We start from the raw sequence: 27,181 nt of genomic DNA on the forward strand, positions 1-27,181 counted from the left end.
TGATATCACCACACACTCACAAAAATGGTTAAAATTAAAGACTGACAATACCAACTGGTAGAAGGATGTGGAATAAATGCTGGTAAGAAAGCAAAATAATAAAACGACTTTGAAAAACAGTTTGGTTGTTTCTTATAAAATTAAGAATATATTTCCCTTTGATGCAGCAATTCTGCTCTTGGGTGTTTAATGAAGAAACATTACGTCCACAAAACAGATTGTACTTAAATGTTCACAGCAGCTTCATTCATAATCACATAAATCTAGAAAGCACCCACAAACCTCTCAAAAAGTAAATGGATAAACTAAGTGTGGTGTATCCATACAATGGAATACTACTCAGCAATAAAAAGAAATGAACTATTCATGCATGCTACAACATGGATGAATCTCAGAGATCTTATTCTGAGCAAACAGGCCAGACACAGAAAAAAGTATTGCATGACTCCATTTAATGGAGCTCAAAAATGGGGGTTGTGTGGTAGGCAGGATTCTAAAGATGCCTCCCAGGATTCCCGTTCCCTGATATACAGATACTGATGTAGGTACTACTGCAAAGGGACTTTGCAGATAAAATTCAGGTTGCTAATTAGCTGACTTTAAAATAGATTTTTCCTGGATTATCTGGGGAAGGGGAGTGGGCACAGTAATCTTCTGCCCTTGAAACCAGAAAAGGAAGGCAGAAGATTCAGAGAGATGTGAAAGGAATGATCAGAGATATTCTAAGTGTGAAGAGGACTCAACTGCCATTGTTGGCTTGAAGATGGAGGAAGGGACCATGGTCCAAGGAACAAAGTCGTCTGTGGGGGTGATGATGACCCTCAGCTGACAATGCCCAAGGAACTGAAGACTCCATGCTACTGCATGGACCTGAATCCTGCCACGACCAGAATGAGCCTGGAAGTGGGTGTTTTTCCAGAGGCTCCAGAAAGAAATGCAGTTCTCTCAACACCGTGACTGCAGCCTTGTGAGTCTCAGAACACAGAAGCCAACCAACCCCACACAGCCTCTGGCCACTACCTGCATGACGATTCATTACACAGCAGCAGGAAACTGAAGAGGGATTGGCTGGAAGGGCACACAACACCCCTCTAGGTATGACAGACATGATCCAGGTCTGGACTGCAGCAGTGGTTACACACATGTGTGCACCCGACCAGAGTCCTCAAACTGATCATGGATCTGGGCATTCACTCCACTGTGTATAAATGATACCACAAAATGTTTTTTAATTAAATGAAGCATGTCAGAACATTCTTTCCGCAGCTTGCAAATCTGCCAATGGTCTAGTCTCTCCCCAAATCAAATCCTGCATCCTTGCCAGGCTCCACTTTGCACACTCTATGCACAGGCCACCTTGCTCATTTATGTACACTATAGCCATGCAGGCCCACCACAGGGTTTGACTTTGCTGCTCTCATGACTGAAAATGCTGTCTTCCAAACAGCCACAGGACTCCTTCCTTATTTGTTTGGGTCTCTCACCTTACCAGGGAACAATTTGGAGCCAGAGTACTACTAAAGCAGAACACAGTAAGCACCCCCTGAATCCCTGCTGAGCGCATGAACAGGCCTTGTAGACAAGTCCAGCCCCCTGGCCCAAAGGCCTTACACAGCATGGCCTGGCTTTGCACCTGCAGCCAGCTCTGTCCTGCTTCTTCTGGGCACGCTGCCTTCTCCACCAGGGGGCAGGCACTGCTGTCCTGAATCCCAATCTTCAATCTTCACATGGTTATAATTTGACTGTTTTGTAGACATAGGTCCCCGGCAGGATTTCACTGAATCTGAACAAGCAGAAAATATCCTGGGAGGCCAAGCAGCCTTTCTCTCTTCGTTGTGTGGACTAATAAACAGCTCATGGCCGCTGTCTATGCCAGGGGCTTGGAGGAGCCAGTCCTCCTCCAGAGCCCCCTAACTCTCCAGGGAAGGACCTGGCTGCAGTGTGAAGCCTGGACCCCCTAGCTGCCATTATGTCCATTGTTGTGAGAGGGGTAGCAGCAGGCTTCCTAGTAGAATTGGATGGAAGGAGCTAGAAAACTTTCTTTAGAAGCCACAAATAATCAAGGTTCTTCCTGGAATCTACCAGACTCTACCAGGTTGGCAAACATCCAAGAGACATACAGTGATTTGTTCCTCAGAGACTTCAGCATTCATTCTGATTTGTTTTAAAAAACTGCCTCAGGATTTTTAACTGAAACCATTAAAGTTCATTTCTTTCTTAAATACCATGCAGATCGAAGACACAGAATGCAGAGCCAGGCTGCCTGCTCAGCGTGGACAGTAACCCACATTAAAGGACAGCTATCAATATCAGCAAAGCACCCCATAATTATCAGAACTCACTCTTTCATTGTGGGGGTTGACTTAACTATCTTTGACTTTATGAAAGTCAATCTTCAGATTCTTTTTAAAACACGATTTTAAGATTAAAGGCTGAGAGACCTGACTTGAGTTGATGAAGTTGCTGCTGCTGCTGCTGCTGATTGCACAAAGTAGCTTGGGGCTGGCTGCAGAGAAGAGGGTTTGGTTCAGCGAGAAAGACCAAGCCACAAGTTAGCTATGCTTCCTGCACCGTGAGGTTTTATCCAGGCAGATCTCTGCCCCGATGGAAGCAGTCAGTAGGGATGCTTAGACGACCAGGGACCATGGCAGGGTATGTGACTGGGTACAGACAGCCACTGAGTTCATTTATTTGTCTTCTAAATCAAGTGATATTTTTACAAAATTCATCTAAGACTTTGAAATCAAATTATGTATTTTTAAAACTCCACCTAAGATGAATGGATAAAGAAATTGTGGTTTATATACACAATGGAATACTACGTGGCAATGAGAAAAAATGAAATATGGCCTTTTGTAGCAACGTGGATGGAACTGGAGAGTGTGATGCTAAGTGAAATAAGCCATACAGAGAAAGACAGATACCATATGGTTTCACTCTTATGTGGATCCTGAGAAACTTAACAGGAACCCATGGGGGAGGGGAAGGAAAAAAAAAAAAAAAGGACGTTAGAGTGGGAGAGAGCCAAAGCATAAGAGACTGTTAAAAACTGAGAACAAACTGAGGGTTGATGGGGGTGGGAGGGAGGGGCGGGTGGGTGATGGGTATTGAGGAGGGCACCTTTTGGGATGAGCACTGGGTGTTGTATGGAAACCAATTTGTCAATAAACTTCATATAAAAAAAAAAAAGAAAGTATCACTTTGGTCATCTCTGATCAAATTCTGTAGGGCAGCCCTGCTGACCTCTTGTTTATAAATGAACCACAGATCTGTGTATTGCCTCCTAGGTTGGTTGTTTCCTTATTGCAGACTGAGTCCAAATCTGCCAGCCCAAACTCACATTTTCACACATCCATTTGTTTTAAACATAGCTCATGTAAGCAGATTTCTATACATTTAGCCTTCCTGCTTTGCATTCCCTGCAAATCCTCCCCCAGCATCTGCTCACCATTGATAAGACAAAGTCTATGGCTCTGAGACAGCAGGCTGCTGCTGCCCTTAAGACCTCTCTGACCCAGACTTCCCATGGTGCTGCTGAATGACATCACTGGGACACAGAAACCATTGCTCCTGTGTGCTTCTCTCTCCTGGGAGGAGTTCCCTGCCCTTCCCCCTCTCTGAGTAGAGACACATAGGTGGTCTCTGATGCACAGCTTCCTCCTGTGAGAAACTTCCCCCATGTAAGCATCACCCCATAAAGCTCATGTGTGCCACTTCATGGTCGTTTCTTTTTTCTTGATCAACTCCCATATCCCTGGAACCCCAGCACATCTGTATAGTTCACTGGGCAAAGAATGGTTTTGCAAGCCTCCAAGCCTTTGTATTCTGTTCCCCTGCACTGCCCTTCCTGTTTCTCTTCTGGAAAGCTCCAAGCTTCATTCACAAATAATGGGGCACCTGGGTCCCTCTGCAGACTACCCCAGCTCTCAGTCCACAGCAGCTATTTGCATGCTCGTCTCACCTCTTGTTCTGTCACCCTCTTACAAAGCACACAGGTGTCCTCATTCATATGTATATCATCAGCACCCATGGGTACCTGCCTGAACCAGGAGACTACAGAGCAGATCCGTGGTCTTCCTTAGAGTACAGTGTGGGAGCCACCCCTGTCCTGTAGCGATATTCCTTCAGCTACTATGAAAATGGTTTATCACATATTGTGATATCACAGTTTAGATTAATTGATTAATAGCATCCTGAGTATAGAGAGCCCAAGCATTTGGAAATGCTTAAAAGTTACACAGCAGGCTGCTGTGCCCATTTTTCATGGCACTCCTTATGCATATGGCAGAGGTACAGATATGTCCTGAGGCTATATTCCTAGAAATGGGATTACTAGAATCCAGGATACATGGCATTTTACATGGAATGGATTCCTAGTTATGAATTTAACTTTAAATTAATTTAACTAATTAAGTAACTAACTTTTGATTAATTTAACTTTTAAGAGCACCAGGTTTCAATCATCAGAACCCACTTAGTGTTCTTAGGATCCCATCCAGCTTTCAAAGCCCAATCTTTCCTGCTTACTGTCCTAATGCTCACCGTTTTTCCTGCATGCTACCCAGTGCAGTCAAGAGAGTTCACCTACCATGCTCTTTGTACCCCTTCTTTGCATCACAGTGTCTGTGCATAACAGCTGTTGGTTTTCCTACAGTGTCAGAGAACTAGTGTCATCTCTGTGTTTCTAATACCGGCAACCATTTCTAATACCAAATTCTGTATCTGTCAGCATTTGGCGAAGGAGACACAAGTCATTCTAGATATTCCAAGTAGGAAAGGGAACTAGGGAAGCTGTGTTCTCACTGAGGAGATCCACTCTGGAAGTCCTTGAAGCCTCAGGACTCACAGGGCACCCCACCACCCACCCACCCTAGCAGTTGGATTGCCAAGCAGGTGTTTCTCAGGAGTTTTCCCCAAATCTACAGCCAATCTCCATCTGCTCTCTGCCCAGGCATCTGCTTGCAACACTCCGTGGAAAACCAGCCTGTGCTCAGCCTTCCAATCTTGCATGAATGCTTCTCATTGGAGGCTGTTGCCAGAACTCTACTGGGAATCCCTTCCAGGAGCATTCACTCACGCTCCTCTCCTGCAAAGGCAGCAGGGGTGTAGAATTGACCTTGGATGCTAAAGCATGATAACACTGGACATGGACCAGACAGAGTTGTGTTTGCTCTGTGTCGCCAAGGTGATTGTGTTGAACACACTGTCATCATACTGCTTTTCTCACTCAACACTACTTCATTGAAATCCTCTCAAATCTGTTGTATATGCAAATTCATTTTTAATGGCTGAGTAGTCTTCCAGATGTGGATTACCATAACTGAGCCAAACATTTCCTGAGCAGTCCCCAGAATCCTGAACACCTGCCTTCACCTCTCCCTCTCCCCCTCGTCTGGCACCTAGGAGACCCCCCCGCCATTATTCCATCCTCACTGTCACTGGACCAGGCCATCTCATTTCACATCAATATTGCTATAGGCCCCACCTAATGTGCTTTCTGCCACAAGCTTCACCAATTCTAATGCCGTCTCTACTATTTAACCAGAGATATTTTTTAATGCAAACACTATTTTTCTAAGATAAAAATTGGATCAGGCCCTACTCATTTGGAAGTGCTTCAGTAGCTCATGTTTACCCTTGCGATGAAGTTCAGATCCCAGCACATACTTCACAAGACCCTTAAAGGTGTACCTTGTCCCAACACCTCCGTCTCTCTTCCTGTATTTTTCAGTCTCCTCAAGCAGCCTCTCCAGTCTCCTCTCTGTGCTGCATTCACACTTAACTGCCTTTATGTGCCAGGTCATTTCACTTCGATGTTTATCGATGTGCTGTCTTCTTCCCAGCATGCCACCCCTCTTCCCCCTGCCCCTGATTCTTTGACAAGATGGCTTTCACACTTCTTTTAGGTCTCGGCCTAAATGAGACATCCTCCTGAGAGCACCTCTGGTCATCCTCCAGGTCCCAAGTTACATCCTGACCTGGGTACCCTGTCAGAATTAGGTCTCAGTGTAGGTTTCTGTCCTGTGTTTTTTCCCTATATTAGTTAGGGGTTTGCTGGCAGTAATCTGTCCAGATTCTTATTCAGGCTTTTTTTTCCTCACTCAGCATTCTTAGCTATTGGCCTTTTCGTGCTTGTTACCTAGTGTTTGCAAGATGATTGCTACAGCTCCAGGTATCATGTCTGCATTCCAGTCAGTGAGAACAGGGAATAATAGCACAGGTCAACCCTCCTCTTAGGTCTGTATTCCTTTAAATCAGAAGTAAAAATTTCATTCAAATACCTCCCAGTGGAGTTTGGCCCAGATCTGAAATGACAACATCTAGGGACTTAGTGAAGGAGGAAGAGGTGCTGTTAAAAGGAAAGGAGTAGAGCAGCCATTGAAATAAAAGGATGATTAGAGTGTGATGTCTTAGAAGTCAAAAGAGAGTCACAGTCTAACGCTGCACATTAGTTCTTTCTCTTTTCCTCTGCCCCAAAAAAGGAAAGTAAATCAAGGAGAAGAGAGGCCTTTATTGATGGGGAACAGGGAAGTGACCTTGGATTTATCTACATCAAGCTTATTGGTAATCTTGAAAAGAATGCTTCAGTAGAAAGGGGATCACAAAAACCATTTCACAGTGGGTCAAAGAGTGAATGTGCATAAATATTATTTTTTCTTTCAACATTTGTTTAAATTTACTGCACATACCAGCCTCTATATAGCTGGCAATAGAATACATAATTTTTTTAACATATCAAAACATCAGGGCGCTTGGGTGGCTCAGTCAGTTAAGCATCCAACTTTGGCTCAGGCCATGATCTCACAGTTCATAGGTTCGAGCCCTGCATCAGGCTCTCTGCTGTCAGCACAGAGTCTGCTTCAGATCTGTCCCCTCTCTCTCTCCCTCTCCCTACTGGTTCTCTCTCTCAAGATAAATAAATAAACTAAAAAAAAAAAAAGATATCCAAATATCAGCCATATGATTTTGTTACCTTATTATCATATTTGTTATATTGCACAAGTATCTGGTGAACTATGACCTATTGGAAGATTAGTTGAGGCAGCCTTTGGGCTCATTTCTTTCCCCACATTTCTATAAAAATAGGTTAATTAAAACAGTCTTATAAATATCAGCTAGCTAAGAAGTTCCATTATTTCAATTGGCTCTTTCTATTTCCATCTGTATTTAATAGCAGGAAACTCAGAATTTTGCCTGCAAATGTGAAGGAGATGAAATCTTCCATTCTGTAGTTTTGGCACACTACATATTAAGGGAGAGTTCTTACCTTGGTACACTTAAAATACTGGTAATTATTGTTTAATCATTTAAAATTTTTTGCATTTAGTTTTGTTTTCTATTTGTTTTATATAAGTGATTTATCTAAAGAGTTCAACACTCAAAAGAGGAAGAAATTGACAATATTGTACCTTCTCTGTCCCCTGGACCCCACTTCCCCCTGACCCCGGGATCATTGCTTGTGTTAGTTTCTTGTTTACCTGTCTAGCATTTGCATATGCAGATACAAGCCCACACTTATTTGTATGTTTTAATGTATATAGAGAGAATTTATATATTATTCTATCCTTACTCAAAAGGTAGGATTATGAATATTCAACACCTTGCTTAGTTCACTCCCAGATGTGTGCTAGAGATCTTTCCATGGGGCTTCATTCTCTTATGCAATAGCATATCATTATGTTAAGTGGAGTGCACCGTAGTTTATTTAAATGTTCTTCCACAGATGGACACTTAGCTTGTTTCCATTATCTTGCTGTTATAAATGATGCTGCAATGACTATATTGTACATACCTCATCTTATGTGTATAAGTATTAACCAAAGGACAAAAGCCCAGAAGTGGGATGTCTGGGTCACAGGATAAATGCAATGTAATTTTGACAAATTACTTGGGGTTTTGTCATTCTGTACTTTTAGCAGCAAGTGGATGAGCAAGCCTGTTTACCAACAAACTTGGTAACCAGGTGGGTTGCCAACTTTTGCATTCACTACTTTGATACATGTAAAATGATTCCTCAGTATATTTGTAATTTGCATTTCTTTTGTGAGTGAAATTTGTCATCTTTTCATCTATTTCAGAGTTGTTTATTTTTCCGTGAACTCTTTGTTCACGTCCTTTGTTTCTATCTTTGGGTTGTTATTCTGTTTCCCCCTTATTGGTTTCTGGGCAAAACACAAACGTGTGTGCACAGGAGAAAATAGAGGGTGTAGCATTTGCTCTTGTGCTCAGATCCCTTCATCCGGGGACCCAGGGACTCCTGCCAGAGTGGGAAGCAGGGAGCCAGGCTGCTGATGGCTCACAGCTGAGTCCCTCTTCAGTGGTCCCCCAGTGGAAGGAAGTCACTTTTTGACCAAGTCCCCTACTGGGGGCAACGCCCATCCAGTGCCTTCTTTATGTCTGTGCCCCTTACCACAATGCGAATTCCTCTGAAAGGCAATGCCAGTCAGTTCAGGGAAGGCTCTGTTGCACCTTCAGGGTGGGTCTGCTGCTGCTTCCCCCCAGACCCCTTGCCTCATTCCCACCAGCCCTCCTGCCAGCATGCTCCCGCCTTGGTTTTCTTAGCATCTGACCTGCATCAGAGACGACTCCTGTGTGTGGTATGAAGTGCAAATATTTCCCCAGATCAATACCATCTTTTGACATTTTGTATGAATTTAAGTCTCTCTGGGACTTTCCCTTATGTTCCATTGCTTTATCAGATGGTTCATGTAGTATTATCGAGACAGTAGAGCAGGTTTATGTCTGTGAGTGCCCCTGTCTCCTCATTGTTCCTTTGCTTCAGAGAGTCCCGGTTATTCTAGCTTAGTTTTCCAGATGAAGGTTAAAATGAGCCTGTCTGATTCCAAGCCCTGCTTATTTTTTTTTTTTAATTGGGATCGTGTTAAATTTATAAATTAGCTTAGGAAGAAATGATGATATTGAGTCTTCCAAACTAAGAACATGGATCTCTTACATATCTCTTTTAAACTTATTTCTCAGTATTTTGTCTTTTAGTTGCAATTATGAAATTGCATAATGGAATACTTCCTTCCATTATGTCATCTAACTTGTTTTTGTTTATGTATGAAGGCTATTTTCTTTTACTGTATGTTAATGTTACATCTGGTGTTCAAAGACTATGTCCAGCATTCTGCCTCCCCCTTGTGGGTGTGTGGGAGAATTGCCCTTCCTGGCCCCTGTGGTTGGATGGGAAGGAGGGACCCTGTGCCTAGTTTCAGCCTTGGGTTGGGAACAGAAGTGAGAAGTCACTACTGGGCCAAGGTATTTGACTGTTAATGAGAGATACCCTAGAGATTTTTGTCCCTCTGCCATACTGATAGGCAGTTTTTAAGACCAGCTGCTCTGTCCACCTGAATCTTGAAGTGAGAAGGCGTGACAGAGCTTCTCCAACCCACAGCAGACTTATGGTATGAGTAAAATATAAGATTCTGTTGTTAGGGCCTCAGGAGTTTGGAGGCTGTTTATTCCCACATTACAATGCAATCTGCTATTTATGGCATTCTCTTGTTAATAGGAAAGGTCAGTGTGTTTATTTTAGTCTTTCATGGCAATTTCTGTTTTGTACAGTTTCTACTTTTTTATTTAGTATGCATATATTCATGCTTCTTATGTCTTCTGTTTTAATATGTACCTAATATTTGTTCTAACTGGGTATGGTAAGGCACACAGGCATGGAAATCACTCTCATGAAGGAAAGAGTTCTTTAGGAACAGGAGCCATGCCATGCAGGGCCACACAGGAGTATCAGGGTCAGTCAGGAGGCACAGAGAAGGGGGGAAATATGATGAGAGCCTTTATTGTGATTTCTGCAGGAAGGAACAGGTAAGGCTGGATAGGCAGGATAATAAGTTTTAGGGTTAGCTGGTTTGAATTTTAGCAGACTCCAGGGTGGAGAAGCCACCCCAAATTGGCCCTGAGTGATTAGCAAAGGGGACCATTTGCCCTGAGTGTGAGTCAGGGTTTGGATTGGTTGGTTTGCACATGAAAGGCACATTTCCAGGGAGGTAGTTTGCTATCATGAGGAATCAGATAGGCCTGAGAAGGGCAGTCAGTCCCTCATGGCTCAGCAAGACTTCAAAACTACAGAAAAGAAAGCATAATTAATATACATCTCCATTGTGAATTGTTGGGCACCCAGGTGCTAAGTGTGTTAAGCGACCAACTTTGGCTCAGGTCATGATCTCATAATTCGTCAGCTTGAGCCCTGCATGGGGCTCTATGCTGATAGCTCAGAGTCCGGAGCCTGCATCAAATTCTATGTCTCTCTCTGCCCATCCCCCACTCTCTCTCTTTCCCTCTGTCTCTCTCTCTCAAAAATAAAATAAAATAAACACTTATATATGTATATATATATACATATATATAATATATATGTATATAGATAGATAGATAGATATAAGATCATGTCCCCTATGTTGGTTTTTGTTTGTTTGTTTGTTTTATTTTTCTAATATATATATATAATTTATTGTCAAGTTAGATAACATACAGTGTATACAGTGTGATCTTGGGCTTTTTATTTTTGTTTTATCTTTGCCTGGTAACCCTGATAAACCACGGCCCTTCCCTGTTAGCTGCAACCTTTCTGAATCACTTTGCTCTAGATAGATCTCTTATATATAGCAAATACCTAGACTTTGCTTTGTGAGATAACATGCAAATCCTCTTCTTTAAATAGTTGCATTAAATCTATTTAAATATATCGCGCTGACAGATATGGTGGTTCTTAGTTCTGTTGTATCATATTTTCTATGTTTGTATATAAATATTTCAAATGTCTTTCAGTATATTTTATTAGCTTTTTACTTAAAAAATATTTTTCTGGGGGCGCCTGTGTGGCTCAGTCGGTTGAGCATCTGACTTTGGCTCAGGTCATGGTTTCACGGTTCGTGGGTTCGAGCCCTGTGTCCAGCTCTGTGCTGACAGCTCAGAGCCTGGAGCCTGCTTCAGATTCTGTGTCTTTCTCTCTCTCTGCCCCTCCCCTGTCCATACTCTGTCAATCCCTCTCTCAAAAAATAAACAAACATTAAAAAAATATTTTTCTGGTAATTAGATAAGTTGCAGGGTTTTTTAATGTTTATTTTTGAGATGAGAGACAGAGACTGTGAGTGGGGGAGAGGCAGAAACAGAGGGAGACAGAATCCGAAGCACAGAGCCAGATGCGGGCTTGAATCCATGAGTCCTGAGATCATGACCTGAGCTGAAACCAAGAGTTGGACGCTTAACTAACTGAGCCACCCAGGTGTCAGGTGCCCTGATAAGTTGCATTTTTTATCTATGGTTTACTTTTTTAAATTATACCTTCATATAATATTCTGTTTCCTTTTTACTTTAGACAGTGTTACTTCTTACGATCTGCTTCAATAAAAGTAGCTTGTATCTTCCTCTTCCCTTCTCTCTTTTTCTGTCTCCTCCCATCCAATTTAATTAGTAGCATATCTTTTATCTGGTTTTTGGCATTCACCTCTGTATTGCTAAATATGTTTACGTATTTGTATTTGATCTTTTAACTCCCCTGTATCATAACTGAGGCAACTGTATGTTATTTCTACTTTCTGCCTTCTACCATTGTATTGATTGTATCATTTTTGCTTTGGCAGAATATTGACTTTCTCCTCTTGCACTTGTATCTGTACCTTTGTTTTTTCTTAGATGTACAATTAAATAAATTTACTGCTGCCTAATGTCCTTTGCCAAACCTCCATTCATCTCTTGATTGGCTGGAGCCCATCCTCTAATAGTTTTTTCAAGAAAGATCCATTTGAGTAGTATTTCCTGGATGCATTCTTGTTTAAAATGGTTTGTCTGTAGCCTTTATACATGAAGGGATAGCCTCGATGAATATAAAAGTTTCTTAGCTCACACTTCTTTCTTTAAGTATTTTGTAGATGTGACTCCATTGACTTCAGGCATTGAATGTGGCTGCCAAGAAGTATGTTACAATCCTGATTTTCTTTATTTTTTGTTTAAATATTCAAAGAATTCTCTTTATCTTTAAAACACAATTTTATAAGGATATGTCTTGGTGTTTTACTAGGACAACTTCCTTTTATGCAGTGTGCCTTTCAATATGTAGAATCAAATCTTTGTATGAGAAGTTTGCTTTTTTTTATTTACTTTTTAAATTATTTTTTTCTTTTCCATTATTTTAGATTTCTTATTTTAAGCTACAATTATTTGTATGTTTTATGCCTTTCACCTACATTCTATATCTGCCATTTCTCTGTTAGCTTTTGTTTCTTTACTTTTTCCACTTATTTTCCATTTTTATGGTCCTTACTATGCTATCTGTGGTCTGTTTTTTCTTTGCGCCCTTAGAATTTAACTTCATTTTGGAAATGACTTTGCCTCTTTTTTGCTTTTTCCCCTGAGTTTAGTCATTTCCTGTTTCATATATTCCTATAAGCCCATGCATCTCTGACTTGTAGTTTCCCTTTATTAATGTGATACTTTCATGCTAAATTAAAGCAGCACACTCTGAGAGCCAAAATGCATATGTTAAGTTTAACTTGAGATCTGGCCTCATTTGATGTTACTCTTAAGAATACATCAAATGAGTTAGAAGTTTAAATCACAAACATTTCATCAGTAAACTGTACTAGAGATTTTGGTACTTACAAAACCTGTGCTTATTGTTAATCCAGTAACCTAATGTATTGTGATATGCACAAAGTAAGGCATAGCCTAAAGGAAAAAAATTAACAGGCAACTTCCTTATTCCCTGTAGTCTTTGGATTGAGGTCTTCTTTCATACAGTTATACTATTCTGCTGCTTGGAGGAAATATTTCTGGAAAAAGGAACAGAGTAAGCAAATAGAGATATGACAACAAGAACATACTTTGAAGATCTCATGTTGGCTACAGGAGAAAAATGAGTATTTCTAGCTGTGTGGATTGCAATCTGAAATCAGCATTCTGTGCATCAAGATTTAGAGGAAAATAGAAATTGGATAGTCACCTAGCTTCTGTCATACTTAGACATTTGGCCTTGAAGCTTAGGATAGAAATTACAACTAGATTTAAGATTTTTCACATAGGGATGGTCTTGACCTTCAAAAGAGGATATAAATTAAGAGAAGAAAAGAGGGGCACCTGGTGGTTCAGTCAGTTGGGCGTCCGACTTCAGCTCAGGTGATGATCTCACAGTTCGTGATTTTGAGCCCCACTTCAGGCTCTGTGATGATAGCTTGGAGCCTGGAGCCTGCTTCAGATTCTGTGTCTCCTTCTCCCTCTGCCTCTCCCCTACTCATGCTCTGTCTCTGTCTCAAAAATAAATAAACATTAAAAAAATTTTTAAAGAGAAGAAAAGAAAGAAAAAATAGGGGAACCTATGTGTTTTAAGGGCAAAAAAGGGCAAAGCAGCAAGAAAAGGGTACATGAAGTATTCAGAGGCATAGGATAAAAGGGACTGTTAAATGTCCCTGTTCTAGTGAGGCTTTCTGCTGTTCCCCCATGGGCCTGATAGCCTGCTGTGTTTAGATGGACCTAGTGACACCTGAATGAGAATTTCACATGATGCAGGTAAGTGCATGGGGGTAAGGACCCAGCAGCTGAAAACATTGGCAAATTGGAGACAGAGAGTGAGGGATGCAGAAGAAGAGGACAAGTCCTTTTCCGGAGGGTCATGATGAATGGGCAAGGCAGGGTGGAGGTGTCAAAGTTAGTCCATAACCAGGAGCTGTGATGCCCTAAACAAGACCAGCTTCAAGGAAACTATAGCCCCAAAAGTGTGGGTTTTAATCAAGACAGGCCTGTGTCTCCTTCTTCACCTCCTCTCTCCTTGACCTTCTTCCTCCACACAGGCTTGATCCTCCCTTGGGCATGTGGCCCCCTCAGCCGCGCCTTAGAGCAGAGTGCCCACTCAGGTCATCACCCCCGCTTAGGCATGATTTCCCTAAGGGCAAGAGTCTTATCTTTGCCTTCTTGGAACATTAATGCCCATTGGATCATCACTAACCCTTATGCTTGAAAATGCCAGGTTTAGATCATGTGGGTTATATTTGTACACTGTGATGTTTAGTCCTATGTGAGTGTGAAAGTGTGTTATGACATTTATGCTTCAATTTAGTTTCCCAAAACCAGCCCTGTCATGGCCACCACCCCAGCCCCACAGCCACAACCACCACCCTCCACTTCTATTACTAATGATAACCAGGCTGCATTACACCAATGCCCCAGCTATTTATTATCACTTACAAAACCACCAACTCCCACTGTTTTTTCTGTTGGGTGACCCAGATAATTTAGTTTGCTTTTCTTATCCACTAAGATAGTACAAAGATACAACTATTGTGTCTCTGTTAGCTAACTATGGAGGAAAAAAATGTGATTACATTACAAGTGGCCATATAACTTACATATGATGATTGATGGTATCAAGACTACTTCTAGTCTTCACTAGAAGTAGAAGAGGTAAAAAAAGATGTCCTGATATTATTTCGTATATTTAAAGCCTCATTATATTGTATATACAACATAATTTAGCATGTAATTGGATCAATATGGCTTATACCTGCAATTTGAAGTTATCCAGAAGAGGATAAGATTTTATTTTCTCTTTAACATGAAAGCTAGGCTTTTAGTTCTTTGTCTTTAAAAAGCTCATGATGCCAGAAGACTCCATGCCTCCATTAGAAGTCCATTGACTCAGACTCAGGAATTAGAGACCCACAGGGTTCCAGCTCCCAGAACAGCTCCTCCTAGCGTTGCGGAAAGTCCCCTTCAACACCACACCCATCTCCGTGCCCAGGAGCCCTGCTTACAACTCTCCCAGGCCAGCACCCCAGTCGGGACTAGCATCTCACCCAGTTCAGGTTCAGAGCTCGGACGTCTGCCTGCTGCTAAGGCATTTACACAGAGAATTCCTCCAAAGCTTCTCCTTTACCCGTATTAAGCTTAAAAAGAAAAATAAAACTCTAAGCAAAAGCCCAAAGAAAATTTGGGAATTCTTTTTATTGATTTTTTGTTTGTTTGTTTTGCTTCTCTCAGAGAGTAAGCTCTACAACTTGATTTTCAAAGGGGTGGAGGGGGGCATGATAATTAGGAATGTAATGTTCTGAAGTGGTGTGTGTGTGTGTGTGTGTGTGAATCTAAAGGCTGAGAGTAGATACAGTCACATATTGCATATGGACATCAGCCGCAGGTGCGAAATTCTGCTTTTAGAGATTATGCATCAAGCCATTTTACCCTTTTGAGAAACAAGAACGCTGGTGGAAAGTTCATTAGTCAAAGTGATAATTAAAAATACTTCTCATGGGGCATCTGAGTGGTTCAGTCGGTTAAGCGTCCGACTTTAGCTCAGGCCATGATCTCACGGTTTGTGAGTTCAAGCCCTGCTTCGGGCTCTGTGCTGACAGCTCCGAGCCTGCAGCCACTTTGGATTCTGTATCTCCTTCTCTCTGCCCCCTGTCTTTCTCTGTCTCTCTCTGTCTCTCAAAAATAAAGAACTGTAAAAAAAAAAATTTGTTAAAGAATGCTTCTCGTACAGTTTTTTTCTACAGTGAGATCCTTCATATTGTAATTTCTTGTCATTTCTTGTCCACAGGCAAAAACTGGGACCTGACAGCCGCTCTGAGTGACTATGAGCAGCTCCGACAGGTGCACACAGCCAACCTGCCACATGTGTTCAACGAGGGCAGGTGTCCCAAGCAGCCAGAGCGAGAGCCACCGCAGCCCGGGCACAAGGTGGAACGGCCCTGCCTTCAGAGGCAGGACGACATCGCCCAAGGTACCTGGCAAGGAACTGAGCTCAGAAACAGCTTCTCCGGGGTTCCATGGCTTGCAGGGGGTAGTGGGGGGGTGGCAGTCAAAGAATGGCAAGGTCATCACCTCTCAGCTGCAGGCAAATCAGGCTCTCGGTTCATCAAGCTGAAATGTGCGTTGCTGCTTCCGGTTCCTGACTTCTCCCTCTGCCTCAGAAAAGCAGGAGAGGCAGTCCAGTCCCCTAGGAGCCCATGTGATTGAGGGCCAGCACTCCTCCTGGAACCTGAGTCTCTCCAAGCCAAGCACCTCTAGTCCCTTCAGTTATTCCCTAAGTAGCATAGCCTCCAGATCTGTTCATCATCAGTGTTCAGTGTCCCAAGGGCTCCCTTTTCTGTGTTCTTTTTCTTTTTTATGTATTTTTTAAAGTTTATTTATTATTTATTTTGAGAAAGAGAGAACACGTACACACACACACACACACACACGCGCGCGCGCGCGCGCGCGCGCGCATGGGGGAGGGGCAGAGAGAGAGAATCCCAAGCAGGCTCCATGCTGTCAGTGCAGAGCCCGACTCAGGGATCAAACTCACAAACTGTGAAATTATGACCTGAGCCAAAATCAGACACTTAACCAACTGAACCACCCAAGGCGCCCCTTTCTGTTCTTTTTCTTAAGAATCAGATGTGTTTACTGTAATGGAAGAAACAGTGGAAAGATATAAAGAAAACTTCAGAGTTTTGTTCTCCACCCATCTCAAATCTCACTGACATAATAACCAATGATGGCATCCTGGTCTGTCCTTTTGCTACACTCATTCAGAATGCATCAGAGTCAAATGCACATAATGCTTCTCAAATCACTTGTTTCACTGAACAATCATGAGTATAGTCTCAATATATTGTTCTGTACAGTCATTTCTAAACCACTCCTGTATTAATGGTTATCCTGGTTTTTCTTGGGTGTTTTGTTTCCAATACTCCTAGCAATGCTAAAACAAACAACTTTATGCCCATGATCTTACATACTAGTGCTTTTATTTCTATGGGTCAGCATTCCCAAAGTGAATTTGCTGTGCCAACACCATGTGCAAAACTAGGTGTCTCCCTTCACTCTTGGCAGTCCTGGATGATTTTGTGATGGTTTTACATTGCTTTTCTACTGTGAAGGGTAAAAAACAGGTGTCTTCTGTTTTAACTTTCATCTTGTCATTTGTTTGTTAGCCAGTTGAATTTTCCCTTCTGCAACATCCCTGTTCACATACTTTGCCCATTTTTCTATTTGTTTTCAATTTTCTTATCAATTTGTAACATTCTTTGTGATGAAGACGACAAACATATATTTTTATATACGTGTATGTCTTTCCCAGTGAATAATTTACTTTATGATTTTGTTTACAGAGTATTCTGCCAACAAAGTGTTTGTATTACTATGCATTCATGGCTGATAGGTGTCCTCTCTTGCTGTAGAAGATCTCCTGGAATACAAAGTTCCTATATTTGTTTGAAAAATTTGTTGTTAGGGGGCGCCTGGATGACTCAGTGGGTTAAACATCTGACTTTGGCCCAGGTCCTGATCTCACAGTTGGTGAGTTTGAGCCCCACTTCAGGTGAACTAGAGCCCCACTTGGGGTGAGCCCCGCTTCTCTCTCTCTCTCTCCCTCTCCTCTCTCTCTCTCTCTTTCTTTCTCTCTCTCTCTCTCTCTCTCTCTCTGACTCTCATGGGATTCTCCCCACACTTGTGCCCTCACTCACTTGTGCCCTTTCTCTTTCTAATAAAAATAAATAAATAAATAAATAAATAAATAAATAAATAAATAATAAAATAAAATTTTGTTCTTAGGTCTTTTGATTGATTTGAATTTTTTGTAAGTAGTAAGGAAGAATCTAGTCTTGCTTTCTTCTGGATCAAGAATTGACTTACCCTGGCACATTTATTGAATAAAGCATCCTTTTTCCACTGAACTAAAATGCCAACTTTGCCATATATTAAATTCCCAAATATACTTGGATGTGTTTCTGGACTGTGTCTGTCAGTTCGTGTGGTCACTCATCCTGTTACCTTGACTCTGGTAGTTTTATATAGTATAACTTCTGTTAAGGCAACTTTTTTACTGCTATTCTTTTCCAAAATTTTTCACTATTTTTGGATATTTATTCTGCCATATAAACCTTAAACTTAGAATTCTGGTTGGATTGGGTTGAATTTTTATTTTAAGAATAATTGGCATATTGTAATATCATTTTCCCGTCCAAGAACATTCAATATGCCTCCCCATTTAGTTAGATTCTAAGATTTTAGGCACAGAGAAAAGCAACTTATTTTTACATATTTATGTTTTATGCAGTAATTTACATAAATTCTCTTATTAAAACTAATCATTTTTTCTAAGACAATATCTTGAGGTTTCTAAATATATATATGATCATAATATCTGAAATAATTTAAATTCTTAACATTCATATGAAATGTAATTACATTAAATGAATTTCATTTCTTATCCTATTGCATTAGCTCAGCCCTCCCAAACTGTTGTGAATGAATGTTGTCTTTGTTTCTGTTAGCCCAGCCTTATTATTCAAGCTACATTGGAACCCATATCTTGGATTATTCTTTTATGCTTACTCTGTTGTCTGGAAAAGCCAGAATTGAGTTAGAAATGTTAATGCACATTATCTGTTTTTTTCTCTTAGTTTCATTCTTTCCACTGTATTTTGAGGCCATCTTGTTAGATGTATATGCACTCGTAATTGTTAGGGCATCTTGTTCCAGTGTTCTTTTGTTACCGACATATAAAGTGTCTCTCTGTGCCCTAGAATGTTTTTTATCTTTATATCTGTTTTACTTGATATGAAATCTCTATCTTGCCTTTCTGTTGGCTCAGATTTGCCTGGAATATAATTTTGTCTGCTGTTATTTTGAAGCATTCCTTATCATTTTATATTACATGTGATTCTTATAAATAATTTGTCATCAGATATTATTTTATTATCTGATCCATGAATCTCTGTCATTTGAACAGTGAATTTAATCCATTTACTTTATTGTAATTATTATCATGCATGTAGTTCTTTATGTTGTATGTGTTATTTGCCAGGCTTTTTTGGTGTGTTTTTCTCCTTTTCTATATCCTTTGGCTAATTAAATTTTTTTACTGATTTGAAAGTTATACTTTCTACCTCTACTTAGGTAATAGTTACCCCTAACCTATGCAAACCTATTTTTATGTTTTCTTTCTATCATTTTAAAAAATGTATTAACAACTAAATATTACCCTGAAGAAAAAAGTGTACATACCTTAGTATGAGTGTGTTTTGTCTTCTCCCTTCCTACCTCCACTTGTCCTCAATCACATTTAGGTTCATTTTGTTATCTACTTAGACAACCATTAACTTTATTTATTCACATTTATCTTTTGCAGGAAGAGTACTTTCTCAAAGACTACTTTCATAAAGAGTTTTTACGTAATTAGTCCTTAAGCATTGGGTTCCTAAAGGTGTTTACATGATATTCTTAAATTTTTGTTTAGTGGAACAAGAATTCTAGACCCAAATTATGTTCCTTGAGTGCTTTAAAACCATCCCTCTACTGTTTTCTTAAATCGCATTTTCACCTTTTCTAAGAGAGTTCCTTGACCCAGTCTTCCAACTTCCTAATTCATTCTTTATTTGAATCCATTCTGCTAATCAGCATTCACACTTTTCATTCCAAATTAGCCCTTTGCCATTGTTATTTTGCATCCTAATATTCTGTTTATCTCTTTGAACACATTTACTAGGCTTAGTTTAAAATCTTGCCCTCCAGTCTATTTACTTTGCTTCGTCTGGCACAGGTACGTTGTAGACTTTCCGTAACACTCCTCAGGTGTGTCCTGAGTTTTCCATGTGACTGCAGAGCACCTGTGGTTATCAGCCATTTCTGCTCATACTGTATATCAGGGAAAGGGACAAAGACATGGGCTCTGGCTTGTGCTCCTCTGGATGAGAGTGTGGGGGAAATGCACTTAAGTTGGAGATCTTTGAATGCTTTAATAGGGGCTGAAAATGTTCCCTGCTTGCTCCCTTCTCTGCAGTTAGCTCCACTCCATAGGGAACCTCCGGCACCTCTGTTCCAGCAATTGCTCATTTCCAGAAGCTGCAACCATGTGTTGTAACCATCAAGCTCACAGCATGTGTTGGAGAGGGGAGGGAAGGCTTAGGGCCTGGCCAGCCCACCTGTTATTGTTATTGGTGCCTCACCCCCAGCTGTGGTTCAGCACTGCCCTGATGTTCCTCCAGCTGCCATTGGCCAACAATGTTGCTTGCCCACCCGGTGGAGGTGATGGTATGAGCAGTAACCTGCCCAGGACTGTGCCAGGGTGAGGAAAGGCATGGCCAGAATCCTGCCCCCCACCTGGAGCCTCTATCCATGAACCCTAGCCCACTCCCCTCTTCTGCTCCTGTAGATCTCCAAGGCAAGTTAGGAAAGGACACCAAGGCTCTGTCACTTCTTGTCTATCTGGTTATATTGTTGTTAAGTTCTCCTCCATTGCTGCCATTAAGTGTGACTCTGGAGAGACTACCACTTCTAATCATTCCCTATAGTTTTCCCCCTCAGGGCCTTCCATGACTGTTCTTTCAGCACCGCACAGTTGAGGCTGCGGGGCTCTCTCACACAGTGACAATCCAGACAGATGACAACATGGCTGCTCCTACTCTTTTTGACTGGCAGCAAACCAACCATTCCATTATTTTATCCTCCCACTGAGGGGGCTAGAAGGACTCTCCTCTCTGCTTCCAGAGAGCTTGGTGGATTCAGAGCCTAATACATACCTGATACCTGCTGCTATGTAATTTTTATCACATATTACTTAAGGAATTAAAAAACATGTCTGTCATATAATTCTATTGAGTTTTGTGAACAATCCTATCTACTTTTTAAAAATTAGAGGGCGCCTGGGTGGCTCAATCAGTTAGGCGTCTGACTTTGGCTCAGGTCATGATCTTGTGGTCTGTGAGTTCAAGTCCCACATTGGGCTCTGTGCTGACGGCTCAGAGCCTGGAGCCTGCTTCAGGTTCTCTGTCTCCCTCTTTCTCTGCCCTTTCTCCGCTTGAATTCTGTCTCTCTCTCAAAAAAAAAAAAAAACTAAGCGTTAAAAATTTTTTTAATAAAAATTAAAAATTATAGTTTCTGAATTAGATATATGTATCCTTTAATTGAGTTCTTCAAATCATAGTGCACTAACATGGAAAATGAATATCTCCATGTTATAAATTAGGGGTTGGCAAACTGGCCCATGAGCCAACTCTGGCTACTATTTTTCAAATAAGTTTTTGTTGGAACATCCTCATGTCCATTCATTTATGCATTGGCTATGGCTGCTTTAGTGCTAGAGAGTTCAGTTGTGACCAAGACTGCATGACTTATGGAGCACCTGGGTGGCTCAGTCAGTTGAGTATATGATCAGCTCAGGTCATGATCTCATGGTTTGTGATTTCAAGCCCCACATCAGGCTCACTGGAGTCAGACTGTCAATGTGGAACCAGCTTCGGATCTTCTGTCCCCCTCTCTCTGCCCCTCCCCCACTTGTGCTCTCCCCAAAATAAATACTAAAAAAAGACTGCATGACTTATAAAACCTAAAGTACTTACATCTGTCCCTTTCATAAAAGGTTTGTGCACCTGTTTTAAAAATACCTAGGATTTGTTTTAACCAGATATGATAAGATATGCAAACATAGAAAAGAATTTCAGGAGGGAAATTTTTATACTCACAGTTCCCTAAAAGCAGGAAGCATGGCACATCATGGTCACATGAGGAAGCACCAAGTTTGGTCAGGAAGCAGAGGAGACAAAGAGAAAAAAACATGGGCATGAGCCTTTACTGTGATTTCCTTGGAAAAGGCAAGGCAAGGTAAACAGATACAGGATTGGCAAGATTGAATAATTTCAGCAGGCTCTCTGGGGTTTTGAAGCTATCCCTGATTGTCTTGTACCTTGCCCTGGGATGCAGAGGAATAGTGCTTGCTGGAGTGGAAGAACCAGATAGAAGACGTGGTTCAGAGTATGGCCTCTAGATTGGTCAGTGTTCTAGGAAAGGCATGCTCCTTCCCTCTGAGTTATTTGCTCTCAGAATTGGCTATTCCTGGTAGGGAAAGCCTCTTCCTGGTCAGGGATGCCCACATTCCAGAGCATCAGGAATACAGAAAATAAGGAAATGTAGTTAAAACACCCACCCTGGCCTAAATCACAGTTGTCTTTGTCAATAGTTGTAAAATTCTGTGCATTCTCTATGATTTTTTAATCTCTATATTTCTCTGGGGCATAACTTCGAACATGGTAATTCCTGTAACACAATTCATTTATACCCCCCTAAAAGAAAGATCACTGAGTTCATGTTTAAAGAATCAATGTGTATGTGCATGTGTATGTTTGTGTGTGATTATGTGCATTCATGGAGATGGTGATGGGGAAATGTTAGAATTAGGAGCATATTTCTCATTATATGAGAAATTTTAGTTCAAATTTTAGTTCAAAAGGATTTTTCTTTTTTTTAATTTTTTAATGTTTATATTTGAGAGAGTCGGGGGGAGGGACAGAAAGAGAGGGAGACACCGAATCCAAAGCAGGCTCCAGGCTCTGAACTGCCAGCACAGAGCCCAACGCGGGGCTCAAACCCACAAGCCATAAGATCATGACCTGAGCCGAAGTCAGATGCCTAACCGAGTGAGCCAACCAGGCACACACCCCTTTGGGGGCTTTTCTTTCAGACCTTTTCTTTCAGGCTTTTTCTTTCAGACTCCAAATATTGATTTATTTTTTTTTTATTTTTTTAATGTTTATTTATTTCTGAGACAGAGAGAGACAGAGCATGAGTGAGGGAGGGGCAGAGAGAGAGGAAGACACAGAATCTGAAGCAGGCTCCAGGCTCTGAGCTGTCAGCACAGAGCCCAACACAGGGCTCGAACTCACAGACCGTGAGATCATGACCTGAGCCGAAGTTGGACCCTCACCTGACTGAGCCACCCAGGCACCCCAAGACTCCAAATACTTAATATTTGGAACTGCTAAATAGCATCATACTATACTACAAATTGCAATGTTTCTCAGATCCTAATAGCATGTCATTAACTAGCAAATAGGTACCGAGTGATAAACCATGAAGGAGTATGGATAACCCTGCCCGGCAGATTCCCACTATTGAGAGCAGCATTGTGAGTCTGCCCAGTGGACCGTGAGGTCATGTAGCACCTCAGGTATTAAAGAACAACTGATTTCCATCTCCATCAGATCCTAGTAGATGGGGCAGTTCCTTCTTTCCCAGATAAGACATGGTAGATTGTAGCAAGAGACAAGACATCAGCCTGGCTTGCAAGACCTGGAAACATGGCAGAAAGACTTGGAGTCTACTCTGTTCTTGCTCTTCAGAATGTGGACAGTGCAGGAAGCACTGGGGCCATCCCCCATGGTAGATAAGCCAGGCCCTATGTGCTCCATTTCTCTTCTTTCCCATGGCTGCTGTGGTTTAACTTCTCTTTGCCTTTCCTCAAAATAACTAGTCATCATGGTCTCAGAATCCAATTGAAGGTGTATCAAAATTACCCATTTTAAAATACTCTGTGGGACTCGCTATGCATTTTAATGCACAGATACCTGAGGCTTCTGAGAATTGACTTTAAATTTAAAACCAACCTACCCCAGGGTCAAAAGGCTCTTGTTTTCGGTTTGCTGTAGCAAAATTACTTTAATGACATTTCTGTCCACTGCTCTTGCCCATGGGAAAGTAAGAAGCTCCCATTCGGGATGAAGGCACAGGTGTGGGTTTTCTGTGAGCACAGGCAGGAAGAGACATGCTTCAGAGCAACATCAGCATGAGCGCAGAGCCTGATCAGTGAGCACGCTAATCTGAAATGAAGTGGGAGTCCTCATGACCTGAGTGGATATACTTTATGAATTTGCCACAGGGTTTAGACAATACTCATCCAAACAGCAGTTTGAATTTTGTTTTCCTGAGATGATTGAAAGAGGATTTCTGTCTTGCTAAAATAACTCTGTTATTACAGATATTGATTGTAAACAAGAAAACTTCTCCCTAACACCCTGTATTTAAGAATCCTTGTATTGTGGTAAATGTTAGCTATTAAGGACAGGGCTTAAAAAAACAAGGATGGGGGGAGCCTGGGTGGCTCAGTTGGTTAAGCATCTGGCTCTTGATTTCAGCTCAGATCATGATCTCATGGTCATGAGATCAAACCCTGTGTCAGGCTCAGTGCTGAGCATGGAGCCTGCTTGAAATTCTCTTTCTCCCTCTCTCTCTCTCTGTCCCTCCCCACACGCTCTCGATCTCTTTCCCTCTAAAAATAAATAAATAAACATTAAAAAACAACAACAAGAGGGGCATCTGGGTGGCTCAGTCAGGTGAGGGTCCGACTTCAGCTCAGGTTATGATCTAATGGCTCATGAGTTCAAGCCCCATGTCAGGCTCTGTGCTGACAGCTCAGAGCCTGGAGCCTGCTTCAAATTCTGTGTCTCCCTCTCTCTCTCCACCTCCCCCCACTCATGCTCTATCTCTCTTTCTCTCTCTCTCTCTCTCTCAAAAATAAACATTAAAATTTTTTAGTTAAAAAAAAGCAAGAGTGAAGGAAAACAAAGACATCCACTTTTTTGCTGTGGCATTGAGATCACATGATTAACTTCTTAACAGAGTAACATCATGTCCATCAGAGGAATTCTACACGGTGCTTTTCACCCTTTTGTTGGAAAGCCCAGGCAGAATAAGACTAAAGTAGCCCAGTACTTTCTGAGTGCTGTGATGAAGAAAAACCAGACAGAAGAGAAGTAGATGTGATGGCTTCATATCTGTATGTGGAGCATTGTCATGCGAGATGCATTTATCAGAGTAACTTTAGTAAAGTAACCTCTCTTACCATCCAAGCCATGGTGGGGAAAGCCTGAACCAATTACTTCTTGCTTGAAGTATGTAAATGGATGAAACAAAGAGCAGTCTGGCTCGTGTCCCTCAGAGCTAGCAGGGACAGCTCTGCTGACTGGAGTTAGATGTAACTTAAGACCCAAAAAGAAGCCTGGTGATCTTTAATGATGCTGATGCATACTTGTGTGGTAGACTCCCAGCTTGCCTCTTTCTGAATGGTCTTATGACTCAGAGTGAGTAAGTGCCATATGCCAGGTGGTGGTAATGTTAGCCCCAGCAGCAGGGACGCCTGTGGGAAAAGAGTGACAGGTGTGTGGGTGAATGTGTGTGTGAGCGCCTGTGTGTGTGTGTGTGTGTGTGTGTGTGTGTGTAAGTGTGTGAGAAGATTTGGGCATGCACGTGCATGGACACGCATGCTCACTGAGCCACACAGCCACCCCACTCATTTCCTGTGGTTGTCTTTCCCAACCCCCCTGCAGAAAAGCGACTTTCTCGGGGAATTTCCCACGCCAGCTCGGCTATCGTCTCCCTGGCCAGGTCCCACGTGGCCAGTGAGTGCAACAATGAGCAGTTCCCCCTGGAGATGCCCATCTACACATTCCAGTTGCCGGATCTGAGCGTGTACAGTGAAGACTTCAGGAGTTTCATCGAACGGGACTTGATCGAGCAGGCGACCATGGTGGCTTTGGAGCAGGCAGGTGAGCTGCTGGCCCCAGCAGGCCCGTGTTCCTTGGGCTCGGGGAGCAAGTGAGGCTGGCCTAACTTAGATCAGTGAGAAAGGGACGCGTGTTGTCTGAGTCCGGTGTTTCCAACTCAGACTCTGGAAGCTTGCAGCAAACCCCCTGCTCTGCAGATAAGGTCTGTTCCAACCCAGCCCTGACTGGCAGGGGCCATTGGCTGTTTGGTGCTGAGATCCCTTGAATTTTCCCTTTGTTCCCAGATCCAACCTGTCTAGGCCAGCCCCCTCTAAAGACACTCTCTGTGGCTTTGCCTGACTTTTCTCCTTTTTCCATACAACCCTCCTGTGGGTGTTGAACTTAAGGTAAGAAAGACCATGGACTTTGGGGAAAATAGGAGACCCTGTCACTTCCTATGTACATGAGCAAGTTATGTAACCTCCCTGAGCCTCAGTTTTCCTGTCTGCAAAGACAAGAAGACAGGTAGCCGCCTGGTGGAGTTAAGTATTAAATGGCACGAGCAGAGTGTGTCTGTCATCTCCTGCCCTCCCAGCCTTGCTGGCCTCCAGGGTTGAGGAAACACAAAACCTGACTTCAGTCTTCTCCTTTTTCTTTGCATTTCTTCTGACATCCCAATGAAGAAGAGATTTGGGGAGCAAGCCAAACTTGTCTCCTTTGGAGTTCCTAAAGATAACATAATTCGTTCAAAACAAGTGTCTAAAGCAGATGTAGGTTCTTCCTGAGACAGAGCAAATATCCTATCTTACTCATAACCGTTTTCATTATAAATCTTTGCAAAATCACATGTTCAGGGGCTTCTCAGATATACACGCAGAAGACTCTGTGCCCCTGCCCTTCTCAGGCCCAGCATACATCTCCCATGGGCACTGCCTCCCCACCAGCATGGGTTTACAGTGCACTTGGAGTGTACCCTCAGCTGGTTGGACTGGGGAGCAAGGACTTCTGACTCTGATTCCATTGTCAGCCAGCTATTCCCGGCTGCTGCAGAGTGGAGCCTCCACTTCCAAAGGCCTGGCACATGGAGGTGCTCCTGTGCGGCACATGCTAGGGAAGCAAGATGGGGAGCCTTTGGCTGAGAGTAGTGGATAGAGGGTGTGTTCAAGCCCTCAGCCAGTAAGGGCTTCTCTGTCAGAGAATCACACTTAGCATGTCACCAAGACAAAACTGAAAATGCCCAGGCCTTTGGAGTGTTGCAGAAGACTGAAGAGAAGGATCTATAGTTGGTATGATCTTGACATCGGCAGATGGACCAGTCATCAGCATTCCCTACCCATCCTGGTAGCTTCAGTAGGGAATGTTGATGCAAGAATGAGCAAGGTGTAAAGAACACCAGCAAACGATAGTGTCATGCTTGGAAATGGCACTACAGGGGCACCGCCACTCTTGGGCCTGGCAAAGAGGCAAATGATGAAAGGAGCTAATGGAGAAAGCTACTTACAAGAAGATGTGGCTTCGAGGAGAGAAGATGATGGAAAAATAAATACTCTGACCACCTTCTTTGGCACAGGCTTTGACCAGTGCCTCTCATCAGCAAAAGGGCAGAGAGCAGAGAGCCCATTACAGGGCTCCAGGCAGGTTGCCCTGAGGGTGCAGAGTAGGGGGAGGATAAAGCTGCAGGGCAAATGGGAAACACCCAGAAAGTTGACAGTTGGGTGTTTTCTATCAGGTCCAAGCTTCAGTGTATACTTGGCTTCATCCCATTTCATGTAGAGCAATCCAGGAAATGTCCTCATCCACTTGGTCCAAGAAGAACATAGACAAAGGAATGGGTAATGGTTAGTGGGGACTTCTTTGTGATGGTCAGCCTCAGCCCCAGGACTCAGGGGTCCTCACCCATGGCAGGCTTGGTTTTAGAACAGGGTCTGCACTTGCAG

General features: G+C 42.3%; 1 protein-coding gene across 2 annotated transcripts in view; it reads left to right on the plus strand.

Annotated features, from left to right (window-relative positions):
- The window catches only part of OTUD7A (OTU deubiquitinase 7A), a 151,923-nt gene that overhangs the window by 51,459 nt on the left and 73,283 nt on the right, over positions 1–27,181 (plus strand). For both annotated transcript variants that reach the window (XM_047086856.1, XM_047086858.1), the window contains exons 2-3: positions 15,545–15,727; positions 25,089–25,307. In XM_047086856.1, the coding sequence (XP_046942812.1) occupies positions 15,545–15,727; positions 25,089–25,307 (402 nt within the window). The remainder of the gene's footprint in view (positions 1–15,544; positions 15,728–25,088; positions 25,308–27,181) is intronic.

Source organism: Lynx rufus, unplaced genomic scaffold, assembly GCF_022079265.1.
Source record: "Lynx rufus isolate CCGP_SWC_20201006 ecotype Redwood Valley unplaced genomic scaffold, mLynRuf1.p SCAF_21, whole genome shotgun sequence".
NCBI lineage: Eukaryota > Metazoa > Chordata > Mammalia > Carnivora > Felidae > Lynx > Lynx rufus.